Source organism: Sceloporus occidentalis, unplaced genomic scaffold (assembly GCF_023333645.1).
Source record: "Sceloporus occidentalis isolate IW3139 unplaced genomic scaffold, rSceOcc1.0.p SCAF_8, whole genome shotgun sequence".
Lineage (NCBI taxonomy): Eukaryota > Metazoa > Chordata > Lepidosauria > Squamata > Phrynosomatidae > Sceloporus > Sceloporus occidentalis.
Window position 1 is genome coordinate 13490348 of NW_028316988.1, and position 26855 is coordinate 13517202.

Consider the following 26855-nt stretch of genomic DNA (forward strand, 5'->3'; position numbering starts at 1 on the left):
GATCGGCAGTGTTTGGCCCTTGGCTTTACAAAAGACGACTCGACAATGTTAAGTCCAACACGTAATATATTTTATACAATAACTGAGGTTACAGTTGGTTCAGTACAAAAAATACATATATATTTACAGATCAAAACAGGTGTGACTCATTGGTGGGGAGGTATCTCTTGAGGTTGGTTAAGGAAGGGCATCTTGGTCCGCATCCTTGAAATGGGAGTTTTTCCATTGTTTTGAGCAAAGGTGGCCAAGTTCTTTGGCTTCATTGGACCCGATCCATACAGTCATTTTCACAAGGTGGGATTTTTGAACTCTGGATAGGTCTGGTTTCTTAACCATAAATGGCATCTCATGTTTACTCTTCCAATAAGTAGATGACTACTCAGACCAGGGACTGAATGCCTGCCATAATCCCATTGGCTTCTATTGTGTTGGTGTTGTTGATGTTATGTGCCTTCAAGTCAACTATGGTGAGCCTATCATTGGGTTTTCTTGGAGGTTTACCATGGCCTTCCTCTAAGGCTGAGAGAGTGTGACTTGCCTAGGGTCACCCATTGGGTTTCCATGGCTGAGCTAGGATTCAAACCCTGGTCTCCAGAGTCATACATAGCCCACCATTCACAACTCCATGAATCAATGGAGGCTTAGCGTTCAAATTATGTTGGATGTGGATTTTTGTGATGCAATTGAGTCTATGACACTTTCTTCCCTTTCTTGCCCCATTGATTCCCACCAAAAGCGTCATACAGTTTTGCTTCCTACAGGACCAAATGACCACCCAGGAATTTATGGCTTGGACAAAGTCAAACACATAGGATTTTGTCATGTTACAAAAGTCACATCTCCTATTGCCCTAGATCCGACCATCAGAAAACATATCACTGAGTAGACGCAGCATTATTCCCCTGTATACACAAGATACAAAATACATTCTATGTATAACTATTTATATAAGTACAGTAATAAGTATTTTGGAACAGACAAGGTCCAAACTCCCTTCCTTTGGTTTTGCAACTAGTGGGACAAAGCACTGCCTTCTCTCTCTCCCTGAAAGGTTTTTTGTTTCACCTTTTCTTGGCAATGGCTTGCTCCTTTTGGCCTCTAAAATGTCCTTGTATTGCATTTTTTTGGGGGGATATTTGTGTGTTCAACTTCATTTCAGGAAAGCACAGGACACGAATCTTCCCAGAAGAGTACTACTGACCAGAGTTGTGCTTGCCATCTCACAACTAGCTGTGCTAACTCTCCAAAGAGAACATGGCATGGGCAATCTATCCAAACAATGGTGGTGATGATGAACAACTTGGTAGCATGTTCTGCTTCTCTGGAGATAATGGATGAAGAAAAAGACGGTAGGATGTTCTGCTTCTTTGGAGATCTGGATGATGAACAAGCTGGTAAGATGTTCTGTTTTTCGAGATCCAGATGGTTATCCACAAAGTTGCCTTTAAAGTGCCAGCTAAAATAGTCACTCCTTTGAAAACTAGGAGCATAGCGTGTAGGGGAATGTGTGGGTTTTTTGTGTGTGTTTTAAATACCCTCTTACAGTAACAGTCCACCTGAGTCCAAGCAGGAAGACTTCCCCTTGTCTGCGCTCCCCAAGGTGGCATCCATAGGGTCCCTTTGCTTCGGGGGCTGCTATGCCATGCTGCTGGTGGAGCATGGGGTGCTCTGCGTGCTGCCGATGCTGTGGTTGGTGCTGCTGCTCTCCGAAGCTGGCGGGTTTTCTGCGACCGGCTGCATTTTCGCCATCGGGCCTGGAATGTCTTACGGGGAGGAAAAAATAAAAACGGGAAACAGTTGAGCGGAAAGTGGGAGATTTTGCACAGCTGCTCTGGATCACGGGTTGACAAGCCAACCGAAAGCGCATGGTGGCATTTCCTGACCCTGCCTCACTATGGAGATAAACCCCGATTTTTCCCCTCGTTCACAGCAATGGCTTTCCTCTTTCGAACAGAGAGAAAACCAGAGCCCTCCTTCCCCAGGGGCCTAAGTCTGGCCAAACCAATCGGAAAGGGAGATAAAGATGGAGGTTTTCCTTGGCTCTTTCCCAGATATATATAAAACCCAATGTGCTCCAGCTGCAGACAGACTGGGATGTTGACTTGGGAACTAGGTGGGAAGGGAGTGAAGGATTTTGGGAGGGCAAAGATGCTGAGGATGCTGGTTATGTTTGCCCCATACCCACTGGGACTTAAGGCATGCTTTCCACATAGAAAGTCCCACTTTTGGTCCTGGGTTTCTCAAGGTAGGGATGAGAAAAAAATGCTTCCAGGAACTCCAAAAGAACTGCTGCAGGTGATACAGAGAAAGGATGGGGAACACATGGTTCTCCGCATGTTGTTAGACTGCAACTCCCATCAGCCCTTACCCACACAGCCAATGGTAAGGAATGACGGGAGCTGCATGTGCATAAGATGCACATGGTCCCCGTCTCTCATGTAGAAAGGATGGACCAAGAGCGTTTTGATTTGGTGTAAGCAGTTACCTAGGTCCTTGCTCTCCATGGTTTCCAACCTTTGCTCCTCCAGTTTGATTTGTACACTAACCCCCAGAAAACCCCAGCCAGCGGGGCCAATGATCAGGGATGCTGGGAATCCCCAAAATTCAAAGGGTTGGATGAGGAGAACCACTGCTTTGAAACATCTGTCTTGGAGGAGCAAAGCCAGATCTCAGATTACATCCAGAGTGACTGTTCATCCCAGTACTTCCCAAACTTTGGTCCTCCAGATATTTTGGACTTCAGCCCCCAGAATCCCTGACTGATGGCCAAGTTGTCTAGGGCTAAAATACCTGGAGGACGAAAGTTTGGGTTCATCCCAACTAAAGTACACCTGGTGAATCCATGCAAGTGTCCAAAGGACTGGTTCACCACCCAAGAGTTGATTTAATGGATCAACTCCAGTTGGGACAACACCAGGATTCTGGTCTTTTTAGCCCAAATCTTAGTACACATGTGTCTGTTTCTGCCTCCCTCTTCTTCCCAGACTCATCTTTAAGTGCGACACAGAAAGAAATGCCACGTCTCAGAGGCGCCAGTACTTACGGGTGTGTGAGTAGATGTACCACAATGCTGCAGTGAGCAGGACTCCGATCAAGAAGGCGCCAAAGGTTATCCCCAGCACAGTCCCAATTCCTAGGCCTTGACATGCACAAGAGAAAACCAACAGTTAAGAGTGTGCCTTTGCTCATATTCACCAGCCATCTTCTCTTCACTTGTGGGCACCTATCATGACCCTGTCCTCCATCCCAATGGGCATCAGCATACTCTCCAAAATTGAAAACCAGAACACATGTAGCCAAGCAACATCAGAATGGTAGCAGACATGAATGAGGAAGAACATACAAACTTGGAGAGGTTGCAGCAGTTTGCTTTTGCCTGAATCTACTGGGAAGGGGAAAATCCCACCCCATTCTCTCTTTTCCCTAGTCTTGTGTCAACTGGGTGCAGAGTACTTTGGCACTTTTAATTCAGTTTGCAGCAATTGAAGAAAAAAGGGGGAAAGTGCAAGAAGGAGAAAGAAACTGGGACATTTTAAAAGCAGCTAAAAAGGAGGACTACAGAAGATTAGAATCACAGAACTGGAAGGGGGCTCATGGGCCATAGAGTCCAACCTTCTGCTCAATGCAGGATCTTGCAGTAGTTCCCAAACTTTAGTCTTCCTTATGTTTTGGACTTCAGCTCCCAATATTCCTAACTCTTGGCCAAACTGGCTGAGGCTTTTGGGAGCTGAAGTCCAAAACACCTGGAGGACCAAAGTTTGGGAATCATGAGGTAAAGCATCTCCAACAGGGAGGTGTCCAGTGTCTTTTTGAAGATGTCCAGAGAAGGAGACCCCATCATCTCTCTATGGAATTTGTTCCATTGCCAAGCTGCTCTTGCTGTCAAGAAGTTCTTTCTAATGTTCAGTTGAAATCTATTCTGCAGTGACTTCAATTAATCAAATTAATCAGATCTATCCCTGACAAATAGTTGCAGTTGGAGGTTATATAAGACCGCATCAGCAAAATATACCCCAGTTCAAGAAAAGCCCTATAGTGCAAGAAGAGTTAGTGTGGTGTAGTGGTTTGAGTGTTGGAAACAACTGGTTAAACACTGACAAAACCTAAGGCGCTCTATCCAGAGAACCAGCACTTCTTTAGACCGATGTGGAAGAGTCCTGAAAATCCAGCAGAAACTATATTTCCCTAAGCTTGCATGGCCAAGCCACCTGGTGCCTACAAGGCATTGCAAAGCAAACCAACACGACAGAGGGTCGATTGAAACCCCCACCGACGTGTGCGATGTGCCGCATGAATCCTCCCTGGGCTTGGGTTCGTGTCAAAAGTCTTTCCTTGCTTTGTTATCTTGCCGTCCTGAGGGAGACGGCCAAAACAGAGGCAGGAAGGAGGGAAGCAAGGTATCCGGAAGGACGGAAACCATCCATTAATGGTGCTTGGCAAAGGAGGCCGAGGAAGGAGGGCCACGCTTCGCCTTCGCTGGGGAGTTGGGGACAAAAACGGCTTTCCAACAGGGATGCCATTGTGGCGACGAAAGCGGAAGAGCAAACCGCTGCCCTGGGACACCTTTTGCAACAGAAATACTGTGGGCTTCCATAAAGCCGAAACCAAAAACAGGGAGGAAATCTGCTCTCCAAACCTAGCAGCCTCAGGAATATTTCAGAACCCTTTCTCCTATCTGCCAACATTTTTCCCGGATGAAAAACCAGAACGTGGTCAAGATGGCAAAAGTTATTAATGAAGAAGACAAATTCATATATATGAGTAGCCAGCATGGGGGAATAGGATTCTAGAGACCAGGGTTTGAATCCCAGCTCAGACGTGTCCCTGGGCAAGTCACACTCTCTCAGCCTCAGAGGATGGCCATGGCAAATCCCCTCGGAAGAAACATGTCAAGAAGACCTTGTGATGGGTTCACTTTAGTGTTGCCATAAGTTGGAAACAACTTGAAGGCACATACCAGCACCAACTAACTTTCATTCTTTCTATCTATCAATCTATTATGAAAGACTATGAGACAAAGAGGCCCCTCTGGACAATGCACTTGGAGATGGCATCTCCTCTCGGTTGGCCTCAAGGAGACATCTTATCTCTTGCACATCCTTTATGGTGATGCTCATTTCCTCCTGCTTTCCCCTTTATCATCTGTCTGAAGTTCCCCAGACCTCTGGCCAGCCTCCTCCAGATGCATTGATGTGTCCTGGGCCGGCAGGAGTCATTGCAGATGGCCCTTGTATCTTCGGAGGAGGAAATGGGGAGAAACTGTCCTTTGTCTGGGGCTGTCAGTAAGATGCGTCAAAGAACGCTTTCCCCCCTCCCCATCTCCATTATCCAAGTGTGACCATATCCCTTTATGGCGCCTGTTGACATTGGCTCTGGCTCACATCCCACCACAGCTTCCTTTGGCCGCACAACTCTTACACAGACACACACAAACACACACAACAGCCGCAGCTCGGTGTGCTATGTTGCTTAGCAAAGGTCATGGTGCACACTTTCCGGAAAGTTGCGCCTTGCCCGCCATCTGCAGCGCCGGCCCAGCTGTCACCATGGAGAGGCGACAATCACACTGCCATAGCAATGGCATCAAGCCATACAGTTGTGTATGTGTGAGTGTGTGGGTTATTGTGGTGGAGAATGGGAACAAAAGGAAGTCTAAGCTAAGAAGGAGATGGAAACAGAAGGCAAATGCTGCACCTCTGAGCATGCACTTTGTGCATGCTCAGAGGAGATGGGACCCAAGTCTAAACACAAAATGCATTTATGTTCTGTATACACCTTATAAACATAGCCTGAACGTAAGTTTTATACACAACATTCCTAGCAGTTTTGTGCATGAAACAAAGTTCCAAGCGTATCTTGCATTTGGAACTTGAAAGAACTTGCAGGATTCTTCAAACCAGTTGCGAAAACTTGTATTCTACAGAATAAACTCTATCTAATAGGAGTTGGTACATTAAGTTCCTTGTATATTAAATATATACAAGTTGTTAACTCACTGTGGGATGGAGGACTGGAGGTTTTGAACGTCATCTCTAAAGAGGTTTCGTTGTAATGATCGCCATGTAGCTGGAAAAGAGAAGTGGGTTTCAAGACTGAAGGGTTTGTTAGGGAAGTGTGCATTATGCAGCAACTAAGCCGCCATGTTGGACTATGACTCTGGAGACCAGGGTTTGATTCCTGGCTTGGCTATGGAAACCCATTGGATGACCTTTGGCAAGTCACACACTTGGCTTCAGGGGAAGGCAACATCAAAATACCTCTGAACAAAGCTTGCCAGGAAAACTCCACGATAGGGTTGCCATAAGTCAAAAATGACTTGAAGGCAGCTAACAACAACAACAAATATGCTCAGCGCATGCTTAAGGTGCTGCACATTTGAACTGGACCTCAATGGGGAGCAAAGGGGTGGCATTTCGAACACAACTCGGCCCGCTGAGGCTGAGAGAGTGTGCCAAAGGGAACTGCAAAACCTCTCACCTGGCTGTGCAGATGCAACTTGCAAAGGAGTGTCGCCTGAGACGCTGCCCATTGCTCTTCTCCAGACTTGTAGACAAAACTGAAGCGGCTAATGGTCGAACTGGGAGAGTCCAAGAACTTAGCAGAATAACTCAGTGGGTTCCCACCGCCGATCAGCAACTGGGAGGATGTTTTGTCAGCCGTTTGGAGAGAACAGTCTTCGATTTGCAGTTGAGCCCTCAGGTCCGTTGTCCGGAATTGCACCTATTCAGAAAGGCAGAGGGGAGAAGTCATATTATTTTCCCTATAAAGGGTCAAGCTGGGGCTGCACCTGCCTTGCAGAAATAATGCGCTTTGATGTTGCTATGGCTCTATCATAAGGTATCGTGAAAGTTGTAGTTTGTTGTGGCATCAAAGCTTTGTAACAGAGATGGCTAAATGTCTCACAAGACGATAGATCTCCAAATTTCCATAGCATGGAGCCATGGCAGTTAAAGCAGTGTCAAACTGCATTGATTCTGCAGTGCAGATGCAGGGATTGCAAGATCTGGTTATCCCTGTATCCTTATTATAACTAAACCAAGGAATCTTGATGTCAGCCCCAGTTTCTTGACAGTTACTCTCCCGCCACTAAAACTATGGAGGTCAATGGGGATACCTGGACGTAGGTGGCTTTGTTGACTTCTACAACTGTGGTGGGTTCTGATCCGAAGTCTGGTGAGGGATATAGTTGGAGAAAGACTTTCTCAGGGAGGTCGCATTCAAATGGCACCTGTGGCAGAAGCAAAACGGAGACATCAGGTAGGCATACATCAGCAGAACGTCTTTCCATTTAACATTTATATTGGGATAGCAGCAGCTGATGGCAACCCCCAATTAAGAGGTTGCCAAATACTTGGTAATACTCAATTCCTAAGGCTGAGATCCTGTATCGGTGCCTCATGCCTTAAATAACCACCAGCGGAGTAATATTATTTTCTGTACAGAAAAAGGGACTCATGCAAACTTGTGAAATTGCAGCTTTTTCCGTGCAGGAAGCCACTTTTTCTGCCCAGAAAATAATTCCATGCAGACATATTATTTCCTGTGCAAAAAGCTACTTCTTGGATAGAAAAGTGCTGTTTTATGCACAAAATCAACTGCATGCAAACTTCGTGTGGAATAAGTTGCAAAGATTCTTGTCATTCCAGGATTCTTTGCATCCCAGGATTTCTCAAAACTAAAAAAACCCATGTTTTTGAAGGTTTAATAGAATTAATGAACATTGATGCCGCACTACTACAGAAACTAACAACATGGATTATTAGGTTTTCAGGAGGACAATCTCTCTGTTCTTACCATGATTTCACCTGGAAGCAAATGGAGACTGAAGACCAGCTGAAATGAAAAGAGAAAAGAAACAAGAGGTAAGCATTTGGTGTATATCCACAAATGAGGTTACATATAGATTTGCTCCATGAATGATCATTTTGGTGAAGGCGGAAAGTTCTGAGATCCCCAAAAATGTCCATAGAGGGAAAGTATGGAGGAATGAGACCCCCATCGACCAAGATCTAGGCCTTTATAGAATAAAACCCAAAGCAAATTTGGTGCCTCACTGACAACAGAAGCCAAAAAGCACTGGGATATAAGGATGGAGCAGGCAATGCAAACTATGGACACTTTGAACTCCTTGAAGGAAAGGTGGGATTTGTACACAAACCAAAAAGGGTGCATTATTACTATTTTCGTAATTACTAAATGGGGCGGAAGGAGCACTTGAAGCGTGCAAAGCCGTTGAGCTGACCTGATTCTTTACAACAACGTCCCTCTCCAAATAAGTGCTACATTCCCTTAGTTTGCTTCTCAGGATGAAATGGGTGTTGTTGTCCGTCGCCTTGCAGCTGCGGTCCTGTAGCGTGACGTCCGTGACTTTGGTGACATTTTCGAACAAGGCCTGCTGAGAAAGGCAGACAAGGAAAACAGCGGGATGATGGGTGCGAAAAAGAATGAGGAAGGGTACGTCTAACATCTTTCTCTTTCACCAAGGCCAGATGTTCAGTGGTTGAGATGGAACATCTGGGTAGGCGACACGTGCGAAAGAGTGAAAGAAGTGTTGCATGGTTCCTCCACCACTCTGTCATCTTGTGACATTTTTTCTTACTTGCCACCAAGGTTTGGGATATTAAATAATTGGCAATAAAAATGGATAGGATCAGGCTGTCACACCGTTTTGGCTGCAAAATGGGTTTGCAGCCGAAGGTTTCAACACTGTGGTTTTATTTAGGAGCCCTGGTGGCGCAGTGGTTAAATGCCTGTACTGCAGCCATTCACTCGAAACCACAAGGTTGCGAGTTCAAGACCAGCAAAGGGCCCAAGCTCGACTCAGGCTTGCATCCTTCCGAGGTCGCTAAAATGAGTACCCAGACTGTTGGGGGCAAATTAGCTTATTTGCTAATTTGCTTACTTGCTGTTCACCGCTATGATCTTTGGAATAGCGGTATATAAATAAAACAAATTATTAATTATTATTATTATTATTATTTATTCTGCATTTGGTTTCTTGTGTATTTACTTAATCCCAGCTAATATGGAAGGCCCACCATATATGTGTTTTATTGCAATTTTCCACCTTTGTCTAAACTGCCTTGAGTCTGACTCTGGGAGAAAGGTGGGATATAAATAAAGGGATGGATGGATGGATGACTCTAGTAGGTTTCAGGTTTGGAGCCTGAGATCCTCCAGAGCTGGAAAGCCTGTTCTTGACTTGTATTTTCTCTGCAAGACTCTGGAGGATGCTCTCTCTTGTTCCTCCAACAACTGGTTTACTCACCCTCAAGTAGTCTTTGGCCAAGGTGATCTCGATGCCGCTGTCCAAACACCTCCATGGCTTCCAAGTTGTTATCAGGCCTTGCATGAAGCTTTCCAAGCTGACCCCCTCCATTTGTGGTTTCTCTGTCACCGGTGTTGCCTGTCTTCCTAAAGTGAGCATTGGAAAATTGAAGTCTTAAAACAACCTCTTGCCAAGCTTTGATGCCATATCTCGCCTTGGCGAAGCTTAGATTAGTTTCCTACTCTCTCTTTCACCCAAAGAGCCAACATTCACTTGGTACTATCCATCAAAGGGTGAGATGGAAGCTACATGCCAACTCCCCTCTTTGCAACTTGAAAATGAGGAGACTCACCGCAAACCCTCTCCAACTTCAAGGTGATGCTTTTGGCAGACGGGATTTCCGTATAAGAAGCCACAAATGCAAACTCCTTGCTCCGGGACTCTGCAAGCAAGCCTTCTTTGCTGTCTGGCAAGTCTACACCTGGCATTTGCACAGCCCCAAATTTCTTCATCGTGTATTTCCCTGATACCTGCAGGAGGAAAAGAAAGCCAAAATTCATGGAGGAGAAGGTAGACGGTCCCGGCTGCACTTTTAAAGCAGATATTCCAACAACTCACATTCTAACACACCAGGACAAAAAGGAAAACCCAAGTGCATACAAAGCATGATTTGTCTGAACCCTTTATCAATGGCAGGTGCTCCACAGAGCAGCAAAAGCTCTAACTAACAGGTGAGTCCAATGGCTTGTTGTTGTTGTTCTGTGCCTTCAAATCCTCTCTTGCTTATGGCAACCCAAAGGCGGACCTCTCCCTGGGTTTTATTGGCAAGTTTTTTTAAGGGAGGGTTTGCCATTCCCTTTCCCTGAGAGAGTGTGACTTGCCCAAGGCCATAAATTGAGTTTTCATGGGTGCACCAACCTAAGTCCCAGCTCCAGAACAGCAGCCATTCCTGCAGCCTCATCAAAATGGGACTTCTCCTGTTTTCTGCAAGATTGTCTGGTAAAAATTGTCATTGAAGTGCTCCACAAACACACAATGGACAGAATCCTGTGGGTGACGTATGCAGCAGTCCATTGCCCTATGCATGAGGGTTGACCATTTTGGACAATTTCGAACAGGGATGTCCAACTGATGATGGCCAGAGCGGAGTCTTCTCTGCAAAATTGCGGATACGCAATAATTCCATTGACTACAAAATGCCACAAGGGCATTTGCCAGTTGGGTGGTACAGTATTTATCTTAACCAACAAACACAACCATCTTGGCCAACAAACACAACAATCACTACTGCCGCCGCCTATGGAAGAGCAGTATGCAAAAGGATCTTGTGGCACCTTGGCAGCATGAGCTTTTACAGACTTCAGTCCATTTTATCAGATCTTGTAGCACTTGTACTACCAACTTCTTCCTTTCAGTTACTCTCAAAGGTGCTGCAAGATCCTTTTGCATACTGATTTTCCAGACTCACATGGCTATATGTTTGAATTTTACCACCTACAGAAGACATCAGTGATGTTTCTGTCTCTTACCAAGAATTTCAAGGAATCAAACATCTGTCCAATGTTCCACGTCACACCGGTGTGGCTTTTAAGCACCAGGAGTGTGGGCAGCTGGTTCTCCGGTTCTCCTTCATCACACTTCTGTTCGATGTTCAGATCTACTGATTGGGGGCTGAAAAACAAAGCCAAGGATGGTGGGTCAGGTCCAGAGCTGAGCAGAGTTAGCAGCCCATATATGCCATTCAAACACAATATAGTTCAGATGAATCCCTTCCCTGCAAAATAATCCACTGGTTCATCTAGTTTTTAAGATGAAAGCTTAACATCCAGTGGTTCATCTAGTTTTGAAGCTTAAAATCCACTGGTTTTTGGAGTCAACATAAGCAAAAGACCTGGAGCCTTGAGGATCTTGCTGGAGCCATACGATGTGGGCTTCTTTCTGTGGGTTCCCACTAGACGACAGACAGCCCTTGACGTTGTCGGAGGCAACTTCAAACTCTAGGTAGGGATCGGCATTGAAATTCTTCTCAGGGACGCAATCTTGGTTGGAGCCGGGTTCTGGAAAGCACAGAAGAACCATCATTGCAGGAAAACCATCCCAGAAGAAACACAGAAGAACCACCAGATTCACTCATGACCCCTCCAGCCCAGATGGGCTCAGCCAAATAGCCACAGCAACCGCTTAGATTTATTACTACTACTACTACTACTACTTCTCATTGGATGAGGTTTGTTTTAAATTGAGTCCTGGAGGCTTTGGGGACATTGGGACGAGCCACACTTTGGGGTCCCAAGGACCATACTTTGGGGCTTCAAGGGTCTCCTTTGGCCCAGTTCTAATCCTAACCAAATTCAAAATCAATGAATGAAACCCAATTAATCAATGAATGGAAAATAAATTCAAACTTAATCAATGAGTGAAACCCAATTGCCAACTTGGGTCCTATGTTGGATCTGGTGCCTTTAGGGTAATGATGGGGTTATGGGACCTGATGTCCAACAGTATCTGGAGTGATTAAATTTTTCCACCCTCTTTACTCCTACCCCACTTTGAGGAAGAGACGCCATCTTCATGGCACTGACCTCCGTCCAGATGAAAATGGATCTGCCGAGGGTTTTCTAACTCTGCAAAGGAGGAGACGCCTCCGTGGTCCTTTTTCATCTGTTGCAGAAGCTCCTCGCTGGAGGAAGACAGGTTGGTTTGCTGGGTTTCAATGTTGGCTCCTTGAACCATGCATCTGGTCGCCTGTCAAAGAAACAGAAGAGTCAAAACAAGAACAACTTGCAAAGGCCCCACAGGTGCAGATATAACCCATTTGTGTGAATTTGCAGATGACCACATGAAGAAATACAGTTACAGGTAAGCAACCTGGCCAGATTCTGTTAAACTGACTGCAAAATTGTTTTTCACATTTTGCACTCAGCTTGTAGCAATTGGAGAAAGCAGAGGAAAGCGGGAGGAAGAAAGAGAAACCGGGACTGAAAAAGTGGGAAGGCAGAGGATTAATCCAGATTATTCCTGCCAAATTGGATAGTTGGAGGCGGGTATGTCCCTGCTTTGCAATGATGGCCATCCAGGGACATGAGCCAGAGTTTAAAGGACTTGCGTATCCAAGGAGGAAACAGGAAAGCATTGTTGGCATGACAAGGGAAGAGCTGGGCCACGTAGCGACTTCTATCAGCTACACTTTGGAGCATTTATTTATACACTTTCTGACCCACAAGTTATGGAAAAGGGGAGTGCAAGCGGACTTTTTTTGACCCCATGGTCACCTCTGCAATGGGAATAAAGGAATAAAAGAAAAAGAGAGGCCGTGCAGAACCGGAGAGCTAATCTTCTCTCAGGATCAAAGCGATTTTACAACCTATTGTTGTCTGCTGAGGAATCTGGAAAAAGCCAGGCGTAGTAACAATTGATCTAACTCAGGAGGAGCAACTCCTTTGAAAGGCTGGCGGCAAACCTCCGACATTTCCAAAGAGCAACTTGTGTCATACTTTGCAAAACAAATATGTGCCTTCAGGTTGCCTGTTGACGTTTATAGCAACACCATGAAGTGCGGATTTTGGGAAAGTGCAGCATATCGGTTCACTTATGAGCCCGAAAAGTACAAAATAAGACAAACTGAATCAGATTTTCTTCCATTCCTAGTAAAAAATGGTGCCAGCTTTCTCCCACTCTTGTTGCCGTGTGCCTTCAAATCATTTCCAACTTATGACCACTCTTTTCGACAAATCTTTTTTGTTGTGTGCCTTCAAGTGGTTTCCAACTTATGGAGACCCTAAGGGTTTTCTTGGCAAGATTTGTTTGGAGGAGGTTTTGTCATTGCCTTGTTAAGAGCCTTGGTCTTCCTTTGAGAGACCCAAGATGGGTTGTCATGGTCAAGCGGAGATTGGGACCCTGGTTTCCGATGCTCAGCCCGCTCCGCTATGTTGGCAAATCTCCCAAATATTCCTCTATTTTCTGCTCAAATGTGCCCTTCTCTGTTCCCACTTTACGCTCTTTCTCCTCCCTTTCCCCAAAACACCTCGTTCTTGTGTTTTCGGGTTTTCCCCGAAGGAAGGATTTGGAGCTGGCTGTTTGACAAGGAAAGCTGAATCAGTTTGGCAGAACCGGGGGGTTTTCCAAGGCCTGGTGGCTGATGCCCATCATCCTTGCTGCCCGTAGGTCCCCCTTTCCTTGCCAACCAACACAACCAGGGACGGGGTTTGTGTGACTCATGGGTCATCATCTTGGCCACCAAAACCACCGCTTGCCCTCTTGACCCTTCCCCGGCCAGAGAATGGAGGGCCCATGCCAATGGAGAGGGCGTCCGGTCCGGCACAAAACCCGTGGTGCCACGCTCGATCTGATAGTGCCCCATCCTGACTCCATTGTCGGGCTTTTTTATTATTTTTTATTATTATTATTAGACACAAATAGGAAAAGCATTTTGTATTTCTCTACAAAGCTTTGCCCACTCGGCTGAGCAGGCTGGAGCCAAGCGCCAGGCCTGACCTTACTCCAAACAGAGGAAATGGGAGACTTTTCCCCCCTCTTAGTTTTGTGCGTCACCAAAACTAGCCGGTCACTCAGATCCACAGCCAGAGGAAACGGACTTGCAAACAAGCCGCGTGTTGCAGGATAATAATAATAATAATTTAATAATAATAATTTGTTTTATTTATATACCGCTATTCCAGAGATCATAGCGGTGAACAGCAAGTAAGCTAATTTGCCCCCAACAGTCTGGGTACTCATTTTAGCGACCTCGGAAGGATGCAAGCCTGAGTCGAGCTTGGGCCCTTTTGCTGGTCTTGAACTCGCAACCTTGTGGTTTTGAGTGAATGGCTGCAGTACAGGCATTTAACCACTGCGCCACCAGGGCTCCTTATATGAGGATGATGGGTTATGCGCTTTCAAAGGGGATTGTGAGCTCTCCTGCCTTGGAATAGAGGCTAGGTGAATGGCATAGCAATGGATTTATTCCATAGGGAGAGCATTGGGTTGGTGATCTTACAGGTTCGTGGTTAAAACCGTGGCACTCACTGCTACAGGATGCAATGATGTCCGGCGAATTGGAGAGCTTTAGAAAAAGGAGGCTGGGAAAATGCATGGATGGCCAAGTGGGGATGCGAACCTTGACGCACAAAAATAGCTAGGAAGAAACTAACAATATCATAATACTCTATTACAACAACGTCCCAAAGGGACGAAACCACAGCTCAACGACTGTCAACAATGACCCTATTATTATGTAAATAACCACATTGTAGTAATACTACAAAACAGAGGATACATAATACAAGTACCGTAGAGAACTATATATTCCTAATAAATATATGGATGGAATAAAACCTACTAAAGACAGTTTATATGTGTCAACAAAAATGAAGGTCTGAACAAAACATATACCATTATTGTGAACATTATATCCTGGAGATAAGTAACTGTTCCTGTAGTAAATTATCCAGTGAGATCAGATCCTATCCTAACAACTCAAACCATGATATCTCACTGGCCCCATGTCTGTCTGTCTGTCTGTCTATTGATCGATCGATCGATTGATCTCCTTAGTGCAGACCCAAAAAATTGCCACAAATAGTCCCCAAAAGAAAGGAACGTAGACACCAGCCAAGAAAACCCAAGGAATTATAGCTTGAGAACTCACACTTTTTTTTAGACCAGAGAGCCCTTAGGAATCTCATATCTCCAAATAATCAGCCTCTCTCTTCAGCTCTTCTAGTTTATTATCATCTTGATGGAAATGGAGGGACTGGAATTTGGGAGATTTCGTCCAGCTGTGAAATGAATGAGCAAGAATTCCTCTGGAATCAAGTTCCCAGTTATTCCAGATGGTTAGGGCTGTGAACTGCCAGAGTCCAGACAAGGCGAGATGCAAAGAATGAAAGATTTAAAAAGATGAGAGATGAGGAAAGAAAGAAAGAAAGAAAGAAAGAAAGAAAGAAAGAAAGAAAGAAAGGAACTGCTCGAAATTTCATATAGAAGCTTGTCTTTCCAAACTTAGGCTGCATCTCTATGGCAGAATGAACGCATCTTCACCATCAGGAGACCCATTTTTCAACTGGGAAGTGGAAAATGGAGAATATTCTTCCATGCCGATTAATGGCAGTGATCTTGGGCAAGTCACACTCTCAGTATCAGAGGATGGCCAAGAAACTTGCCAAGAAAACCCTACGGTTTGACTTAGGGTCACTATAAGTTGGAAACAACTTGAAGGTGCACAACAAGAACTAGTGATGGTCCTCAAGACCATGGACAGTGGTCAAGGCAGCCATGCTCCATCCTTGAACCCATCATTTCTCCGTGGCCTCACTTACCATCTTCCATCTCAGAGGATGGCCATGGCGAACCCTCTCTGAAGAAATGTGCCAAGGAAACCTTAGGGTCACTATAAGTTGGAAACATCTTGAAGGTGCACAACAACTAGTGATGGTCTTCAAGACCACAAATGGTCTCCAAGACCATGGATGGTCTTGAAGGCAGCCACACTCCATCCTCCAACACCTTCCAATCGTTTCTCAGTAGCCTCATCCTACCATCTTCCACCTGAAGCAGCTGCTTCACTTAACCAGTGAGCTGACATACATTATCCTCAATTCCTCTCCCTCATCCTGAGGCCAGGCTTAGTACTCACAGTGATGAAGGTAAGATGGCGACCTTCTGTATTGACCGTCAAGTGGACATATGCATTGGAGCTCACCACAAACACGGACTTTCGGTTTGCTTTCTCTGCTGATGCGCTCACGTTGATCTGGAGGCTGAATAACTGGAAGGGGAAGAGACAGAAAAAAAGAAGGTTGTCAAGGTTTTCAAAATAGAGGGGATGCATTGAGGTTTATGGGACAGGACACAGAGGAAATGTTTGGCCTTACAGAGAAGATGGCCAGCAATGGTGGATCTGCACTGTAGAAATAATGCCGTTTGACATAACTTTAACTACCATGGCTCCATCCTGGGATCTGCAGTTTTGTCAGGCACCAGCGCGCTTTGGCGGAGAAGGCTAGAGACTGTGGAAATGTACGAATCCCAGGATGCCACAGGATGGAAGGACAGCACGTAAAGTGGTGTCAAACTGTATTATTTCTACAGTGCAGATGCATCTCAATAGGGGAAAAGAGGGAATCGATGTTGTATGTACCTTTCAGACTAATGGAAAGAAAGAAGCTGGTAGCATGAGCTTTCCTATATTGCAGTGTACGTCTTCTGATGCTTGGGGGAAAAGAGAGGTGATTGATTGATTGATTGATTGATTGATGTCCTTTCCTCAGCATAGGATTCAAGGTGGATAGGACATCTGGTCACCCTGTCTCTCAAGCATAAGGTTGCCACAAGTTGGAACCAACTTGACAGCAATTAACAATACCACCACCAACAACGTTATTAACAATGTTAATAGAATTCAAAGATATAGCCGTGTTAGTCTGTAGAATCAGTATATAGAGAGATCTTGTAGCCCCTTTGAGAAACACCAAAAGAAAGAAGTTGGTAGCATGAGCTTTTGCAGCCTTAACTCTATTTTCTCAGATGCTTTTGGAGGAATGCATCTGAGGAAGCAGACAGAAGTCTACAAAAGCTCATGATGCCAACCTCTTTCTTTCAGTGAGTCTCAGAGTTAATAACAATGTTATTAACAATGACAACAACCGTCTGCAGATAGGGTCCAGCACTTCAGATACGTCATTCAGAGTCCAGGCTCCAGCCCAGAATGGATTCAGACAGACTCCATCCCCACCAGCAAACACTGGAATGGCATGACTGTCTGTGCCCAAAGATGGATGGCATGATGCCTAATGCCCGTCTCTCCCTGTTTTCGACCACTAAAACAATTCCCTCTCAATTTTCCGGGGAGTGGGAAGAAAACAAACATGTGGCGAAACCCAAAACGCACAATATGAGAGGCCTGGGTCTGCCTCGTGATAACGTGGCGCTCTCTTTCCCGACGGCATTCAGCCCCATAAGTAAACATGACTCTTGTAGGGTGACTGTGGGACCCTTCCGGGTCCCCGCAGACCTGCGCCACTGGAGACTTGGCTTCTATTTTTAACCCAGGGCCTTTTTTCAGAAGCCATTGTTTTCTGCCTTCCACCACGGCGGCAGGCTTTCTTCAGGCCCCCTTGGGCACGAGGATCTGCTTATAGAAACTGGCTTCCAGTAATTCTTTTCGGGCTGGAGACGGCCCGGCTTTGCCCAGAACTTCCCTCCCCGGCTGCCGGGTCGAGGCGAGGAGCCAGTTGTCTGAATGCCGCAGTTGTGACATCAGAAGCCGTCTCCTGAAAACCAGATTCTGATCCCTTTGCCATCACCTTGTGTGTAAACAGGGAACGCAAGCCTCTGGCCGCCATCCCATTTACTGGCAAAGGAATAGATGGGTCGACTTATTATGGCCATCTGTCGGGAATGCTTTGGTTGTGAGTTCCTGCATGGCAGAAGAGACTGGATGGACTTTGAGGTCTCTTCCAACTCTATGATTCCAGGATCAGCATGGCCAAATTCTGATTTACAGACTACCATTAGTTCATGGGACCCCTTTCCTGGGATTTCCCAAGCCCATTATGAAAACAGTAGCATATGTGTTATGCATTAACGTTATATTGAATGCTGAAGAAGCAAGCCTTAACTGAAAAGTTGCTTGCCTCTTCCGCAATTGGAAATGACAAAAGTGTCCCTTGTGTACTAAAATAGCTTCCCTGGAACGCAGTTCCAAAAGACACATTTTAATTTGGAAGGTTAGGTGGAAGGTTTTCCCCCTCCTGTCTAGCAAAGAAACACAAAACGACCCACAACAAATGGTACAGAGTCCTATATTGCAAAGGAACGCTTGCCCAGGCGGTCTCTGCCAAGTGCCAACCTATCTTAAATCCCAATGGAAAGCAAAGCGGCGCAGGGCTTGAGGCTATGAAGGCCCAGCCACCCTGTCTCCCTCTCCAACACCACACACAATAAAGAGTATAAACATCACACCCAGGCCTTTAAAACAAAGCTAAAGAGGAAACCGAAAACCCTCGGCACCCTGGTCTGTCCCTGGGCACTTTGTGTTTATTTCTTTTCTCCAAGGGCCACTTTGGCCATCCAGATTAGAGCAACACTCAGGGACAAAATAAGAACATGGTGTCCGGGATAAAGAATACTCCCAATGTTTGTTTTTCCCCTACACTCCCCAAATTCCTAGCACTGTAATAACTTTAAAAACTTCATCCATAAGAAATAAACTTTGGGCATCCCAAGAAAAGGGGCAGGTGACGTTCCCAAGGGAAAGAGAACTCCGCAAATAAGAAGAGGTGGGTTTTGCGCAGGATTTTCAACGATTCACTCTCGGCAGGGCTAGAAATTTGGAGAGGGAAGGAAAAAATTTATTTCAAGGGGGCAGGATTGTGGGAACAGAACTACTGCATATACTTAAGTCTTGACATTTTTATCAAACTATTGACCCAAAAAACCTGGGTCGACTTATCCATAGGTCGATGTAAGGACTGTGCTTTAACTCTTATCCAAAAAGGAACCATCTGCTGGTGCTCCTTTACTCTCTCTTCCATCCAGCTTTTAAGGTGAGCACAAACAGTGATGCCTGCCAGGATTTTGTACGTTTTTGGCATCATTTTTCTTTGCTCCATCCTTTGTTAAGTGCCCCTAAGTTTTACCCTTGACCTATACATGGGCCATATAAAAATCCATAATTTTGGCCCCAAAACCTGCCCTTGACTTACTTATACATGAGGTGAACGTATATTTATGTATATACAGCATGCAGTCTCACAATCTATATTCAACAAGGGTCTGCTGTAATGTTACTATGGACTTTATCACACAGAGATAAATTGGTTGAATGCCATGCAGAAACAGGATTTTAAAATCTGCAAGGATTTCTCATTGGCATCAATGAGAAAAAACACAACGTTAATCTGAATGCAAAGTCGACAAACACACACTCAATTTTTAATTTCGGGAAGTAAAAAGGAATGGGTTTTGTCGACTTCACATCGACAAAACATTATTGTAGCATTATTTCTCATTGACACAAACATCATCTGAAAAAAAAAACCATTTCTGCACAGGATTTAACCAATTATTCTGATATGCATCTTTGCAATAACCTGCTTTTGCGAGTTATTTCTAATTTCTGTTTGGGTTAATCCCGAATGTTGTGTGAAAAACAACCTGCTTTTGAAGCATGCCTGTATACCCTTTAAATCAAATTTCTGCATGGGATCCATCCTGTATGATAAACTTCTGTGTCAGCAATTGTTGTGCACTGAGACCCTTGCACATTGGGATAGATGTACATTGGGCACTGATGCGCATCAGGCACTCTCAATTCCCATCTAGACAAAGTGATGCCAAGGGCTGCACATCGGTAGAGCCTAATGCATATCAGGACATTCTTGCAAATGTTCTGAATTGCGCCTTTGCAATTAAGTAGGCAGGTTTCCCTAAAGTTTCTGCTATGTAGCTAAGTATGCGTAAGGTTCCACTATTTAAATTGCAATACAGAATTGCAGATATATTTGGAAGCCCGAATATTTTTGGATTCTCACTGGGGTCAGGAATGTCCCCTATACAGCTCTTTTTTTTGCTTCCTATTTCATGAGGTTTAGCAAGGGATCCTGCCAAAACTGGCGGGCCAAACGCCCATGACCGCATCTGTTGTGTTTTCCAAAGCAGCTGTGCACTCCATTGGTATGTGAATTTTTGTGTGTGTGTATGTGTGTGACAGATTCCTCCTCACATGCCTGCAAACATTTCCCTTTCCTTCCTCCGCAACTGCCTGCCTGGCTTTCTTCTAAAGGAATAAGCAGCTGCAGAGAGAAATTTACAAGGTTATGGCTCCCAGAAAAGGAAAGAAAAAGCTTGTAAATTCTGCTGCGAGTTGTCAGCACAGGATTGCATCCTCCCAAGTTAAACTCCCCTTATCCTTTTTAACTACCTTTCAAATTAAAGAATAAATTATATTATTAAACAGCAAGGGGATAACACAGAACAGAAGGTTCCATTATTTTCCGATTGAAAATCCACACAACTTGCAGCGAAAGATGGAGAAAACGCAATGAACAGAAAGAAATTGAATTGATATGCTAGGGACTCCAGGTCTCCAAGCTCACCCTCATTCTCAGAGTCTGGACCCTTTTTTCGGGTCCTCAGGACAACAGAGAGGAATCTCAGAGCGAGAAGTATGCCTTGAAACATGTCTGTATACATATTTTCTTCTTTGTTTATCACACAAAGGAGGTCGGGAATTTATCCCATTAATATCCCAGAAAAACTGATTTCACACAAAACCCACCATTAAAGTGGTCACACAGAAGCATTAACATGCATCTTTTTATTTTCAGGATTTCAGCAACAGTTGCATTTCCAATATCACTTTATTTGCGCCATTGCGTGTGATAATCATTCGTGCAACGACTCGCCATGGCCACTTCTTTTGCCGTATGTTTTAAATGCGCTTTAAACTCTCTTTACTTTTGAAATCAGCCCCAGTGTGATAAACTCCTTAGACTGGTGTTATTTAATTTAATGGCATATTCTGCACAGCTGTAGTTGATGCTAAATATACACTGGGCCTTTTGGTATCTGCTGGGGCTTGGTTCCAGGACCCACTTTGGACATCAAAAGCCATGGATGGCAAAATGGCAAAATCAATGTTTGATTTTTGGAATGTATGTATATATATATATGCACTGTGTGTGTGTGTGATCCAGCATGGATTAATGGTTTGAGTATTGGACTATGACTCTGGAGAGTGGGGTTCAATTCCCAAACTTCCCAAATGCTAAACCTCCTCTGAAAAAATGTTGCCAAGAAAACCCCATGAGAAGTTCGCTTTGGGGTCGCCACAAGTCGGAAATGACTTGAAGGCGCATAACAACAACTACAACAACAAACCTTGATGGCTGGACAAAAAAAGTGGCCATTTGTTCACTCTTGCTTTTTTAAAACCAGCGGCTCACCTCAGAGGGACTGCTGAACCGCAGGAAGAGAAGGTGGACTTCCAGACTGGGATCCGTGGGACCTTGGCTGGTGCAACCTTTTGCGACTCTGCTGGTTGTGTAAAACACTTTGACGCCGTGGTCCTTGGTGAGCGGCTCAAGGGTGCACTCCGGGACATTCACTGGGCCTGGGAAAGGAAAGCAGCACAAAGTCAGCCATTTTGGACTTCTTCCTCTGGAGGAAGGAAGGAAGGGCATTCGACAAGGCTAGACTTGGTAGTCAAGGTTGGAGCAGAGCATCGAAATGGTTTCTGAGCATGCACGAAATGGAGAGCTGGGGCAGACTAAGACCTAATGGCATTATTTCTGCATCAAGGATGCAAAAGTGCAGATGCACCCCTAGTATCCAGATTCTGCTCAAAAGCAACATGCCACTGTTGTGAGTGTAATGCATACCCAAGTCTACTACAAATTGCAGAACTCCATAGTATGAAGTCATGGTGGCTAAAGTGGTTGTCACATGGGGTTATTTCTGCAATGCAGATGCACCCCTAGTTTCCAGATTCTGTCCAAGAGCAAGATGCAACCACTGGGAGTGTAAGGCATACCCCAAAAAGTGTGTGTCTGTGGATGTTTGTGTGCCACCCAAGAGGACCAATATTCCCTGGCAGGATGGAGGAAAAGCCAAGCCGGGATGCGCCGGGTTCTTCCGAGTCCCTCGCGCTGGAGGTCGCGGCCTGGGCGGCTTCCATGACGCGTTGTCCTCGGCCCACCTATTGTCCCGCATTTCCGCCCCACAGCAACCGAGGCCAGGCCCACAGCCGGCCGCATCAAGGAGGAAGACAAACCCCGGCTTATCTGGCCTCCGCAGCCTGCGTCACCCTTCCCTTCGCCCAGGAGCCCGTCTAGGAAAAGCACCGCCAGGCCGACGACGAGACAGTGAAGCCTCATGGCTCCGCCGAAACGTCGCAGACACGCTTTATCTGTTTATGTTATTTCGGAGGCTCTCCTCTCTCTCTCTCTCTCTCTCTCTCTCCTTTCCTCCCAGCCTTTAAAACGAGGGAGATCTCTGTGCGACTCCTGCACAAAAGCAAAGAGATTAGATCAGCCTGGCGGAGACGGCGGCAAATGCGCCATTTCCAAACCACGTGGCACCAGTGGCTCGCGTTGGAGGGAGATTATGCACCAACCTATGGATAAGTCGACTCACTTTCTGGATCAATTTTGGACCAAGATTTCTAGACTTACACATGAGTAGATACTGTACATGGACCCGTGGATAAGTCATCTCAGGTTTTTGGAGTCAGTTTTTTGACCAAAGGTTCTAGACTTAGCCATGACTATATACAGTACATTGACCCATGGATAAGTTAATCTGGGGTTTTTGGGGGTCAATATTTGACTAAGGTTTCTAGACTTATACATAAATAGATACAGTACATTGACCCATGGATAAGTCGACTCAGGTTTTTGGGGTCAATTTTTTGACTAAAGTTCCTGGACTTATACATGAGTATATACACTAAGTCTGGCTTGGGTTTTTAATAATAATAATAATAATAATAATAATAATAATAATAATACATTTTCTTTCTTTCCCGTCTCTCCTTGAAGCTCGAGGCAGGGTACAACATGTGAAAATTTAAAATACATCAAGCCACAATTAAAATACAATGCTATAAAATCATAGAGGCAGGCAAGAGGCCATTTGGACCAGTGGGAAGGCACTCATATCTCATGGGTTGCAACAAAAATGGATGTTTAGCCTGTTGTTTGAGCAAGAAGGTGGTTAAGAAAGGTCCCATAAGCCTTTCGCTGCTATGCGCACGCATTGCTTTGCTCCCTGTTGCTGTTTGCAAAGGGTGATCTTTTATTACAGAAATTTGCTCCAAACCCACTTTTTCAACCCAATTTGATCAGTTTGTTGTTGTGTTGTGTGCCTTCACATCATTTCCGACTTATGGCCACCCTAAGGCGAACCTATTCTGGGCAAGATTGGTTCAGAGGAGGTTTGCCATGGCCTTCCCTTGAGGCTGAGAGAGTGTGACTTGCCAAAAATCATTTGGTGGGTTTTATGGCCATGCAGGGAATCAAAAACCATGTAATAGGTTCGCTTTATGCTAGCCATAAGCTGGAAATGACTTGAAGGCACATGACAACAACAAACATGTTACAGCAACTGAATAGCAATTCGCTGCTGATGCTTTTTATGCTGAGAAATGGCTAGTTGCATTGTATCTTGCATTTCAGATCCTTTCAAAACACCAGAATCGATAGGAGAATGGTAGAAATTATTAGTTGTATGTATAGGTTGCATTTTGGTTACTCTTTGAACACCAGAATTGATAGGAGAATGGTGGGACTTGTTTGTTGCATTGTATTCTTTGCAATTTTAGTTCCTTTTAAAACACCAGAATTGATGGGAGAATGGTAAAGAATACATGACAAACTTATTGTCCAAACGCCTCCAAAATGCCCTTTAGAAGTGACCCTTTCAAGTTAGACAAAGTTACTCTTTATACACCCATAAAGTAACTTTATTCTGATTTCTGGCATCCTTTTTGAAAAGTACCTTTATTGCATCCTCTTCATTGCCAAAATAAATAACTTGTTACAATAACAGCATTGCTTATATTGAGAGCTTTGACTCACATGCGGCTGGTTTATCAATCTTGCTATTTTTGTTCCAAAATGCAAAATGCAGTTTGCAAAATGCCATTTACACAACGCAAAATGCAAAATGCAAGTTCTGGTCCAATTCAGTCTGTTCTTCCAGGATGGGTATATTGTGCCTTTAAGCTGTGGGTCGATTTATGGCGGCCCCATAAATTTCATAGGGTTTTTCTAAGGAAAGGAATAGCCAGTTTCACCAATTCCTTCCTCCGAACTATAGCCGACAGCATTAGTATTCGTTGGCGGTCTCCCATCCAAGTACTAACTGGGGCTGACCCTGCTTCACTTCCTTAAGCAGAAATCAATTTCAACCTCTCAATGTGTGGAAATAAATCTGGATTTTGCCTTTTGTCTCTATTTGCAATGATGTGACCAAGAACTGGGTGGAAAACTTTCCCAGATTCCTTTTTATCGGTTGCTTTCCCCCCTTGTCCTATTTCATTGTTTTTATTAACCCATGTGTTGTGTGTGTGTGTAGTTGTGCAAATATAGGGATGTGGTATTTTTAAAAGGGAATATACTGTAAATGCATGGGAAAAGGCTATTGCTCTCGCTTTGCCCTGATCAAATGGCTCCTTTGGGAGAAGAATTCATCCTCATTGCTAAAGCCATTCCTCATCTCCTTGACATATTTTAAAGCCATTTTGGGTTTTTTTTAGTTCAGTTTCCCCTTTCCTCCACTTTCTTTTTTTCCCTGAGAACCAAAATGTCAAGAGAAACCAAATCTGCAACCTTGCATTTTTCTCTCTATAGGTTCCTCTCTTTTTCTCTCCCTACAAAGAAATAAATGCAATAAAGCGGTTTCCTCTAAGAACAACCTTTTCCCCATCACTTCCCCGCATTATCCTTCCTCAGCATCTTTCAAACCAGAAACTGATTTCGTCACATTGGCTGCATCTGCACTGCAGAAATAATCCAGTTTGACACTGCTTTAACTGGCGTGGCTCCATGCTATGCAGGGACATAGCTAGGATTTTAGGAAGGGGGGGTCCAGACTAAGTGCCACCATTATAATGGGCCTTGAGTGTGGCAGTGCAGCAGCACACACCATTCATTTTTCTAATGGAAGGGGGTGGTCCGGACCCCAAGAACCCCCCCTGGCTACGTCCCTGTGCTATGGGATCCTGGGATTTGTCGTTTCTTGTGGCACCAGAGCTCTCTGACAAATTATGATACCCAGAATCCCATAGCATTCAGCCATGGCAGTTAAAGTGGTGTCAAACTGGGTTATTTCTGCAGTGTGGATGCAGCCAAAGAGAGCAAAGCCCAAACTCTCCAGAATTTGGAAACTCTCTGAGTGGATAATGGAGGGATTTCAGGCTGCATCCACAGTGCAGAAATAATCCAGTTTGACACCACTTTAACTCCCACCAAACCATTAAAATACGCTCATAGTAGTACACATACAATTAAAATTATTTAAAATTGGTTCGATAGCCCTCCCAGAAGAGAGATGTCTTTAATGCTGTTTTAACAAGAGTCTGCATTAGTCAGTGTTAGTCCATTGCAGCAGAGACAACAAACATCTCTAGGAACAAATGAAAAATGTCATTGTTTTTCTTGACTTTTATCCCAGGTCGGATGATGATGATGATGACGACGACGACGACGACGATAACAACAACCTGTGTGTTGATTCACCATTCAATCATCAGTTCACTGGATCTATTCCAGAAATGGTTTACAATGGCCTTTGCACTAAAGCAATAAACAATCTTATATAAAAGATGGTATATTGCTTAGTCCAAAGACCATTGCATAACAATTCTGGAAAATATATCACAATCAGCTTGGTCAAGAGTCATGAATTCTGGGAGCCAAAGTCCAAAACATTTGGGGGACCAAAGTTTGGGAACGCCCAGAAACCATACTCAGCTTTGTCAAGAGTTATGAATTTTGGAAGATGAAGTCCAAAACATCTAGAAGACCAATGTTTTTGAACTCCCAGAAGGCATAGTCAGTTTGATCAATGGTCACAAATTCTGGGAGATGAAGTCCAAAACATCTGGAAGACCAAAGTTTGGAAACTCCCAGAAGCCATAGTCAGTTTGGTCAAGAGTTATGAATTCAGGGAGCTGAAGTCCAAGACTTCTAGAGGACCAAAGTTTGGGAACCACTGTCCAGGTGTTGCCCAAAAGTGAGACTTACTTGCCCTGGCGAAGGCGGCACTGGTGGCCAGGAGGAAGGCCGCTAGACATTGCATCTTCTCCATGATGTCTACTTCGAGGGTTGTTCTCAGAGCTGCTCCTCAGCTTCCCTTAGCCTGTGTCCAAAGGCAGTGGCCCAAGAGCGCAGCTTGCCACGGGGCTGCAACGTTTTGGGATGGGACACGGGACACGCAGGCGGTTCACCTCGGCCCTTCTCCACTCCAGCCTTGGTCTCTTTGGGGAAGATCAGGAGATCGGGGAAGGAGAAGAAGGCCACCGCAAACAGGCCAGGGGTGGCTTTGGGAACCACGGTTTTTGCTTCTTTCTCCTCCAAGCTCCTGCCGCCCGAATGCTGGAGGCTGGCTCTGCTCTCAGTCCTGATGGTGACCCATCGCAGAGGCAGGAAATCGACTCCCTTTTGAGGAAGGCCTGCCAAAGAGCTCGCCTGCCAAAACAGCCAAGAGGAAATGCTGCTGGAGGGTTTTTTATTTTGTTTTATTTCTTGCTTCAAGAGAGAGAGAGAGACAGAGAGAAACTTCTTCAAAAGTTGCAAAGAAGTTTTCTTTTCCTGCTGATCCAGAGCAACCAGTGCTTGCAAAAAGGTGCCCCCCGAAAAAGATGCCCAGACAGAGAGAAACAACCCAAGTTCCCCATTCTGGTTTTAGATTTGTCAGGAAGACAATGCTCTTCAAGTCTCATCCGAGTCGAAGCTGCAAATTCACACACCTGGATCTCAAAATTAAGACATTTGGACTTCAGCATCTGCTTGGATTTGGTTCCAGACCCGCGTGGATACTGAAATCCGTGGATACTCAAGTCCCATTAAATACTGTGGCATAGTAA

At 44.9% G+C, this 26855-nt stretch overlaps 1 protein-coding gene across 5 annotated transcripts; it reads right to left on the minus strand.

Moving 5' to 3' along the window:
- Positions 1 to 48: 48 nt before the first annotated feature.
- On the minus strand, positions 49 to 26375 carry ENG (endoglin). 5 transcript variants are annotated; one of them, XM_089534848.1, is made up of 15 exons: positions 26014 to 26375; positions 21214 to 21380; positions 15969 to 16034; positions 11851 to 12013; positions 11160 to 11325; positions 10798 to 10939; positions 9621 to 9798; positions 9269 to 9414; positions 8243 to 8395; positions 7795 to 7833; positions 7115 to 7228; positions 6478 to 6720; positions 5997 to 6066; positions 3044 to 3139; positions 49 to 1763 (listed from the first exon to the last, which is right to left on the minus strand). In XM_089534848.1, exons 1-15 carry the CDS (start codon positions 26075 to 26077, stop codon positions 1636 to 1638), a joined length of 1935 nt encoding a protein of 644 aa, XP_089390974.1. In that variant the 5' UTR covers positions 26078 to 26375; the 3' UTR covers positions 49 to 1635. The 5 variants fall into 5 exon arrangements, with proteins under 5 accessions (XP_089390974.1, XP_089390975.1, XP_089390972.1 ...); XM_089534849.1 differs by having other exon boundaries at positions 49 to 1754; positions 8243 to 8392; positions 15903 to 16034; XM_089534846.1 differs by having other exon boundaries at positions 8243 to 8392; positions 15903 to 16034.
- Between the last annotated feature and the right edge of the window lie 480 nt (positions 26376 to 26855).